Genomic DNA, 8944 nt, shown 5'->3' with positions numbered 1-8944 from the left:
GTAATCATCAATAAAAGCTATGACTTATTATTGATATATATATATATATATATATATATTAGTAAAAGTAAAAGGTTTGAATTATTAGATTTAGCTAGTTTTGTTAATCATATAAGAAGGAGAAATGGTATTTAGATCCTTAATAATTCCGCAATAGAGTTGACTAGTTTCATCCATTTCTTCCGGTTGACGGTAAAGAAGACAACAATTGTGTTTTCCTGAGTCTTTCTTTTTTGTCTTATTTTCAGATTTGATATGAGAAATTTTAGTAAAAACTTTTATATAAATAAATGTCAAATAGAATATGCTAATACTAATATTCCCACTAAAACACACAGTTCTCAGTTCTTTATGTGTTTATTTGACTTATATCCTAAGTCTTTATTTGGTGTTATCTGACTTGAAACCTTGGCCTTATGTATCCTTTTTCATTTAATAAGAAAATGATTAGAGGAATTGAAAAAATTGGCTTGATTCCACCAGACATGATTTGTTTGAGCTCATGAACCAACCACCACTACTATGCTTCTGTTTATTAAGAGAAAGTCAATGCCTTTTCTTCAACAGTGTCTAAGAGAAAGAGAGAGACTGGTCCTAAGGTTTGAGCTTTCTTGGATTCCTTCAAGTTCTTCCCTTTTACTTTCTTCTTCTGTTCAAATTCGTTTACTTCACTCCTTTTGTCTAAACAAACCCTAATCCTTTTTCTTTCCTTAATTTCTAAAAAGTTTCCATTTTTAGAGTCTCTCTTCAAGATCTTACAAATCCGTCACTTCCTAGGGTTTTCTTAAAAAAAGATCCTCCCTTTCTCCGACCCTTTCGCCGAATCATCTCATTCCTCTAAATGCATTTCTCTCTGTGGAAGCAAATTCACCACTGCGCCACTCTCATCTTAGACAAAAGCAAAAGCAGCAGAAGAAGAAGCAGCAACAGAGATGGTGGTGGGTCCTCCGACACTTCCCTCAATGCAGCAAGGAAAGAATCCGCCTTGCTACGGAAACTCTACGAAGACAAGCTCAGGGAAGCTCTAGAGGAAGCCTCCGAGAACGGGTCACTCTTCAAATCCCAAACCATCGACCAAGGCGACGGCGCAGACGCAGCAGCCGTGGGACGCTCCAGATCCTTAGCTAGGCTCCACGCGCAGCGTGACTTCCTACGCGCCACCGCTCTAGCAGCCGAGCACGTGTTCGAATCAGAGGACTCTCTCCCCGACCTCCTCGAAGCTCTCACCAAGTTCCTCACCATGTACCCCAAGTACCAAGCTTCGGAGAAGATCGACCAGCTGAGATCCGACGAGTATAATCACTTGTCAGGCTCCAAGGTATGTCTTGACTACTGTGGGTTTGGTCTCTTCTCTTATGTCCAAACTCTCCACTATTGGGACACTTGCACGTTTAGCTTGTCTGAGATCACTGCTAATTTAAGCAACCACGCGCTTTACGGTGGAGCAGAGAGTGGAACTGTTGAGCACGATATCAAGACCAGGATCATGGACTATTTGAACATACCTGAGAACGAGTACGGTCTTGTCTTCACCGTGAGCAGAGGCTCGGCTTTCAAGCTGTTAGCTGAGTCTTACCCTTTCCAGACGAACAAGCGGCTTTTAACGATGTTCGACCACGAGAGCCAGTCTGTGAACTGGATGGCGCAGACTGCTAAGGAGAAAGGCGCAAAGGCTTACAACGCTTGGTTCAAGTGGCCGAGCTTGAAGCTCTGCTCGACTGATCTGAAGAAGAGGCTTTCTTATAAGAAGAGGAAGAAGAAAGACTCTGCGGTTGGGTTGTTTGTGTTCCCTGCGCAGTCTAGAGTTACTGGTGGTAAGTATTCTTACCAGTGGATGGCTTTAGCTCAGCAGAATCATTGGCATGTGTTGCTTGACGCCGGCTCTCTAGGTCCCAAGGACATGGATTCGCTTGGTTTGTCCTTGTTTAGGCCTGAGTTTATCGTTACTTCGTTCTACCGTGTGTTTGGACATGATCCTACAGGGTTTGGTTGTCTGTTGATTAAGAAGTCGGTGATGGGGAGTCTTCAGAGTCAGTCTGGCAAAACAGGATCAGGAATAGTGAAGATCACTCCTCAGTATCCCTTGTATCTGAGTGATTCGGTAGACGGTCTTGATGGATTGGTTGGTTTCGAAGATGATGGCAAGACCAAAGAAGCATCAGCAGCAGCAGCTCATCGGCGTCCGGCTTTCTCCGGAGCATACACTTCAGCGCAAGTGAGGGATGTGTTTGAAACAGATATCTTGGAAGATAACATCTCTTCCGATAGAGATGGAACTACGAGCACGACGATATTCGAAGAAGAGACAGAGAGTGTTTCGGTTGGGGAGCTGATGAAAAGCCCTGTTTTCAGTGAAGATGAGTCCTCTGAGAATTCGTTCTGGATCGATCTTGGTCAAAGCCCTCTCGGTGGTTCTAACAAGATTGCATCTCCATTGCCACCGGTTTGGTTCTCCAAACAGAAACAACGTCACTCAGGTACTAAACAAGGTCCAAAGAGTTACAGTAATCCTATATATGATGATGGTAGAGACGTCCTCTCGTTCGACGCTGCTGTTATGTCGGTTACAGAGCACACGACTCCTACACGGAACAACAGGAGGAGTTCTGGTAGTAATAATCAAGAGATACAGGAAGAGAACTGCTCATCAGAGATCAAAGAGAGTGCGATCAGACGAGAAACAGAAGGGGAGTTCAGGTTGTTAGGAGGGAGAGATGGTGGTAGGAGCAGGGTATTAGGTGTGGAGGATGAACATACGAGCAAAGGAAGACGAGTTTCTTTTAACGTGGACCGTGTTAGTCATAGTATAGTAGAGCCTGGTGAACCTTCTCTATCTAGTGTTTATGATGAAGAGTACAATCACAACGCTAGTGATGATGATGAAGGTGCGGATGATGAATGGGATAGGAGAGAGAGCGAAACAGAGATTGTTTGCAGACATATCGATCATGTGAATATGCTAGGTCTTAATAGAACAACGACAAGGCTGAGGTTTCTGATTAACTGGCTTGTGGTGTCTTTACTGCAACTACAAGTGGCTGAATCAGGAGGAGGAAGGAAGATGAGTCTTGTGCAGATATATGGACCAAAGATCAAATACGAAAGAGGAGCAGCGGTTGCATTCAATGTTAGAGATAGAGGCAAAGGTTTTGTTAGTCCAGAGATTGTTCAGAGACTGGGTGAAAGAGAAGGTATATCTTTAGGGATTGGTATATTGAGTCACATACGTGTAGTGGATGATAATAATAAACCAAGAAACCATAGAGGAGCTCCTCGGAGTAGTAGTAGTAGTAGTAGTAGAGAAGATGGTGGTTTGAACTTGCCGAGTGAAGTTGGGAGAAACGGGTTTATGAGATTTGAGGTTGTGACAGCTTCTCTTAGCTTCTTGACAAACTTTGAAGATGTTTACAAGCTCTGGGGTTTTGTAGCCAAGTTCCTAAACCCTGGTTTCAGCAGAGAAGGTTCGCTTCCTACTGTTGAAGAAGAGGAAGCAGAGGAGGACTCAGAGACGTGAGTTTTGTTGTAGAAATGCACAAAGCTACAACTTTTTAGAGAAGGTGACTCAGAGAGGCTGACATAACCGATCAAGAGAATTGATATGGTTCACACGTCTGAACCATTATACGGTGGCTTTCCTGGAGATGGAAAGAAGGTAAAGAAGAACTTACTGTGAATGAAGAGATTTGGTATGGCTTGTAATCTGAAAACAGAACTTTATTGATGATCTAAAGATTCTGCATTTGTTTGTGTTTTTTTTCTTTTACGTTTGGGTGAGAAACAGAGTTATAGAAGGATTCAGAATAGTAAACATTTCTTCTTCTAAGTTCACAGAACTGATTCAGAACAGTATGTACATTAAGATTCTATGTGGTCTCTGTACCAAGATGGCTTGCTTGGAAACTTAGATTATATTAGGATTAATAACTTGATATAAACATGATTTTGATGCCTTGATATATTTTAGTAAACCTCCAACACATCAGGCAGTAGAAGTGAAGTATCAAATGAAGCTGGTTTTAATGTTAAACAAAAACAAAAAATGCAACGGCATTGAAGAAGCCTACAAGGATTTTGAATCATTTAAGAGTTCTCATTTTTTCTGTCGCTGTTTCTTGGATGAAGCAGCACCGGTGATAAGTCGGAGAGCTTGGGTTGAGTTCTTGAGGACTGAAGAAGATCTCGGGACTTGTGCTTTCCGCTTCTTCAAGAAATCTAACCCGGTTTTCAAGCATTCTGGTGGTGGAATCTCCTTGTAAATAACCGTTTCAATACTACACACACGAGAAATAGAGAGAGTGAGTCAATCAGACCGAACCAAAGAGTGTAAGAACCAAGACGATGGTAATTACCCTGAGCTCTTAAGCTTTTTCTTTCTCGGGTGTTCTTTGTTGGTCTCCTCTTCTTCTTCTTCAAAATCAGAACTGTTTTTCGGCCTGTACATGAGAAGACATTGTTAATTTTGGTTTCTAGTGGAAAGTGTTTCTATATGGCTTAACTAAAAAGAGAGATCAAAGAATTAAAAATACTTCTCCCGTTCTGCAAGGAAGTCAATGACGTCTTTGGAAAGGAACCCCTTGTTTGCAAGAGCCTCAGGGTCTTCTTCTTCTTCTTCTTCCTCGGCCTCTTCTTCTTCGAAAGATTCAATTTTTCGTGATTTCTTTGGCGTTATTTTCTCTGCCAAATGCCTGCGACTCTCTTTCTTTTCGCGGGCAACTCTGCAGAAGCGAAAGCAACCTCATTTAGAAAAATCCACTGAACACTCTTGAGTGAAGCTTAGAGATCACAACCAAAGAGAGAGAAAGAAACAAACAGAGCTTATGATGAAAAGAAGAGGCCATATGTACAATACTAAATGTTAGAGTGAAAGCATATCTTATGTCTAAGGAAGGATTACACACAGTTTTAACTAAGATCAAAGTGATAATTAACTATCAAAGGGAGAACCTTTTATCTTCCTCCATAACTGCGAAGCAACTTACGAAGTTTTCAAAAGAAAGTGCAAACCCTAAAGACTACTCATCCATAATGAGAGCTAGAGAGAGAGAGAGAGAGAGAGAGAGAGAGAGAGAGAGAGAGAGAAGGAATTACAAACCTAGCTTTGTTGTCTCTCTGTATTTTCCTCAACGCTGCATCTTCCACCTTGGCCTGAAACAAAGCCAAAAAAAAAACCAAATCTTATTTAGAAGCTAAGCATTGTTTGAGCTTAATCCTATGTAAGACTGGAACAAAAGAACCTGCTCCTGGGTGAATTCCTCAGGTGGACCATCGGAGTCGGAATCGGAATTGTGGTCTTTGTTATCCGACATGCCTTGTTCTTCTTCTTTACCGGTGCTGCTTTGCTTTCTAGGGTTTAACGGCTCCAGCAAAATTCCCCACTGATGATTTCGATTCTACTTCCTCTCTTCTTCTTCTTTATGATGGATTTCTTTTGGGCCTTCACTACGGCCTTTTTCTTTAAGCCCATTTATTAACTCATAACGAATCTGTCAGTTTGTATTTCACCAGGCTTCATATCGGAAGCTGGAATAGCTCAGTTGGTTAGAGCGTGTGGCTGTTAACCACAAGGTCGGAGGTTCGACCCCTCCTTCTAGCGATTTTTTTCTTTTCTTCTTCTTGCAGGATTTACTACTTTTCTTTTCCTTTTCTTCTTCTTGCATGATTTACTACTTTTTTTTTCCTTTTCTTCTTCTTGCAGGATTTACTACTACTGATTGAAAGAGATGATGGGTCTGAGAGATTCCTCTACTTGCCTGCCTCATAATACTTTACTAGTTAAGAGTGAAACAAATGTTCAACTTATTTTTCTTTTATCCTACCGAGCAAGGCAAAACTCAAGTGACAAGAATGCCGACAACAGAAGATAGTAAGTGACAAGAAAATGCAAATAAGACAAAACTCTGCTCTCTTTTTTTCCTGAAGACCAATACACATAAGACAAGAAACTCTAAAGAAGACAAACTTATATGTATATATATTCTCAGTTAAACCAATAACAAATTGTAACTTATGCTCTCTCTACTTTACACTCCCAAATCTATACAAATGTTCCGACATTATTTTTCATCACCTACCTTTTTTTTCATTGATGCAATAGCAGCAACCTGAAACTGAAGTCATAAGGTACTACTTGAACCAACTCCATGAGTGATTCTTTGTTCTTTCTCTCCATACATTTGAGAGCTTCTTCTCTGAGTTCATCAGGTAACTGAAGGCAAACCCAATCCAGCAAAGACTCCAAATCCTTTGCAAAGTCTAGCAGATACCAATCTAATACCTTTGGAAGCATTAGTTTGTTCTTCTTTGATATCCCAACAGATGCTTGAAGATAATCTCTCTTTGCTGCTTCTAGCTCTTCCTCTACATTACCTGCTGTGTAAACCCTTACCTGAAATGACAAACAAAAGGAGTTTGATGCATAGCTCATGTATGAAAACTATCTCTAAGCACAAAACTTACAGAAGGAGAGGACCAGCTTCCACAGGCGAGAGCGAAAGTGACCAAAGGCTCTGACCATTCTAAACCAAATGTGCTATGAGCTCTCATCTCTTCATGTGTTGCAGTTTTGGGACAAGTCTTTTCCAATAGAAAGAAACAGAAGCAAATGATAAATGAATCAAACTTTGATGCAGCATATACACAATTCAAAGATACAAAAGGAACTTACAAACTTCAAGTGGTATGGAAGTCTCAAGATGAAGTGTTCTATTGTGATAGCATTTAGGGAGTGTCCTCCTACAATGATTGTTGCCTGAAATAACAACAAAAAGATGAACACAATGAAGCAACCATTGTTTCAAATTTTGGTTTTGAGTTTATACCTTTTGCATCAGGGCTACAACCATCTCAGGTGTCCCAGGGATCCCATGCTCCAAGAATGCCTATGAAGGTTAACAAGAATCAGCTTTTAAACATACTTACAAGACATATCTCTCTGTCTCTATCAATCTATCACACTAAGAAGTCTTGCTTACATTCATCACACATGAGTTATAAGTATTTATCCAGAATGCAAGCTTCTGCTGGTGGCTAAGACCGTCTAGATTCACAACCGAAAGCTTGTTAAGCAAAAACCTGGAGATAAGAACAGTAACACACAAAACATGAGTTTTAGAGTATTCAATCATTTGTCTAAAATGAGAAACTTACTTGAGACGATTGATCAGAAGGGAAGCATTGCTTCTTCTTCCAAGATCAATTGAAGATGCATCAACCGAGACAAGATTCTTGTAAGCACCAAGCTCTCTTGCTCTCCATTCTGAACAGTTGCTATACGGATCCAACACGGTGTCTTTGGACGAGCTAATCCTCAAGATAATGCTCAAGAGGCACTTCAGTAAATCCTCTGAAACTCTGTTTGCCGATTTGTCTTCTGAAGATGATCCAGAGACAACACTCTCCTGCGCTTTGTCTTGATCTTCTAATCTATCATCTAACTGAACAACAGCAACAGCCTCTGTTGGCTTAACCAAAGGTTTCTTCTTCTTCACAGATGTCAAGAACCTGCCAACAAGCCTCTTCTCAGGTGATTCTTTAATCTGATTCTCCTTTCCTCTTACATCTACTGGCTTTGTAACACTGCTCGAACTCGTTTTAGGCGACGCTTGTTTGCCATTTATAGCCACTCTCTGATCAGTGGAGAAGAGTTTCCTACTAGTTGAGATGCTTCTGCTAAAACTAAGAGACTGTTGGTGATGCTTTTTAGGAGGAGTGATCATAGAATTGAACTCGTGTTGGGACATGGATTTGGACCGATGGTGTTTAGTGCTTCTGACGGGAGAATTCTCCTTCAAACCGTTGTTACTACTACTACTAGGACTCTCTGGGTTGTTCCTCTTGGAAGAAATGTAAACAGCTTCTTGGTATAGACCTTGTCTGTAGCTTACAACTTGTTCCTCTAACCGAACCACTTCTTCTTCAAGAACAGCTACTTCAGCAAGAAGCTCCAATGTCTTTTATCAGATAAAGAAACCAAAGAATCAAACACAGAAGAAGAACAAGGAGTTTGATTATTATTACTCAATGTTTTGGGGACCTTACATGTCGAGGGAGATAAGAGGGGAGACGAGGTAAAGCTCCTAAAGGTCTAGTGAAAGCTCTCTCCAATGCTCTATGCACATTCTCCTCATGTCTCAGCTTCCTCTTTAGCTTATCAACCTAAAATTCACATTTAAGACTTTTAAATTCATGATCATTAAAAAAAACTCAAAAGAAAGTAATATCATACATCTTGAAGCAAGTCCATTTTCTTTTCTCTGTTAGCTCTGCGCCGATTAACCACCAGAGGTTTCCCTGAAGTAGTTACAGCTCCATTGCCTTGAGACTCCATCATCATCTTCTTCTTCTTATCCTCCTTTGCAGATTTCAGAATACCACGAAACATTGTTACTCATACAGAAGAAGAAGAAGAAAGAAAGAAGACACTCAAAGGAAGAGAAGCAAAACTTGAGTTTGTTGTAAAGACCACACTAGATTGTGTTCTCTCAGCCTTTGATAGTGGAAAACAACACACACACAGATGCAGACACTTGTAGATAACAATTGAGTATAGATCACTTTCACTGTGACCATTAATTTCACTAATAAGAATAACCTTTTTTCTAGAAAGCAAAGATACCGGTTTTGTGAAAAATAGTCCAAATGCTGAAGCTAAGAATCTTTAACAAAAGAAAAATCCAAAGAGAGAATTTATAATTAAGAAGATTGTATTCATATCTAAAGGAAGAAACTTTTTTCCATAAGCTAAAACATAACCCACCAAGAAAGCAATTCACAAAAGTGGAAAGTGGTAGAGCAGAGAGAGAGAGAAAGAAAAGTTTTTACTTGATTGGTGTCATGCTTTGAAGGAGCGTTCATGGAGGAAAGAGCAGCTCGAACACTACTAGTGTTCATCGCCTTCTCTCTATCTTCACCGTTTGCTTTCTCTCCACTCTATCTGATATAAACC

General features: G+C 40.4%; 3 protein-coding genes and 1 non-coding gene across 4 annotated transcripts; 2 read left to right on the top strand and 2 right to left on the bottom strand.

Moving 5' to 3' along the window:
- The first annotated feature begins 447 nt into the window (after window positions 1–447).
- LOC130507082 (uncharacterized) lies at window positions 448–3751 on the top strand. The gene has a single exon (XM_057001794.1). The coding sequence runs from the start codon at window positions 842–844 to the stop codon at window positions 3512–3514; it is 2673 nt and encodes an 890-aa protein (XP_056857774.1). The 5' UTR covers window positions 448–841; the 3' UTR covers window positions 3515–3751.
- A 180-nt stretch (window positions 3752–3931) lies between these two features.
- Window positions 3932–5368, bottom strand: LOC130507083 (uncharacterized). Its single transcript, XM_057001795.1, has 5 exons — window positions 5235–5368; window positions 5093–5145; window positions 4527–4715; window positions 4350–4433; window positions 3932–4271 (listed from the first exon to the last, which is right to left on the bottom strand). The coding sequence occupies exons 1-5, from the start codon at window positions 5304–5306 to the stop codon at window positions 4091–4093; spliced, it is 579 nt and encodes a 192-aa protein (XP_056857775.1). The 5' UTR covers window positions 5307–5368; the 3' UTR covers window positions 3932–4090.
- A 151-nt stretch (window positions 5369–5519) lies between these two features.
- On the top strand, window positions 5520–5593 carry TRNAN-GUU (transfer RNA asparagine (anticodon GUU)). Its single transcript has one exon. It is a non-coding gene; the product is annotated as a tRNA-Asn (tRNA).
- Window positions 5594–5950: 357 nt separating this feature from the next.
- Window positions 5951–8944, bottom strand: LOC130507084 (uncharacterized). Its single transcript, XM_057001797.1, has 9 exons — window positions 8821–8944; window positions 8225–8350; window positions 8038–8154; window positions 7147–7949; window positions 6972–7071; window positions 6819–6878; window positions 6665–6748; window positions 6457–6573; window positions 5951–6385 (listed from the first exon to the last, which is right to left on the bottom strand). The coding sequence occupies exons 1-9, from the start codon at window positions 8887–8889 to the stop codon at window positions 6080–6082; spliced, it is 1782 nt and encodes a 593-aa protein (XP_056857777.1). The 5' UTR covers window positions 8890–8944; the 3' UTR covers window positions 5951–6079.

The sequence above is a fragment of the Raphanus sativus genome, unplaced genomic scaffold, assembly GCF_000801105.2.
Source record: "Raphanus sativus cultivar WK10039 unplaced genomic scaffold, ASM80110v3 Scaffold4003, whole genome shotgun sequence".
In the NCBI taxonomy this organism is placed as follows: domain Eukaryota; kingdom Viridiplantae; phylum Streptophyta; class Magnoliopsida; order Brassicales; family Brassicaceae; genus Raphanus; species Raphanus sativus.
Note: the sequence above shows the minus strand (reverse complement) of the source record. Positions and strands in the feature narration are given on the sequence as shown.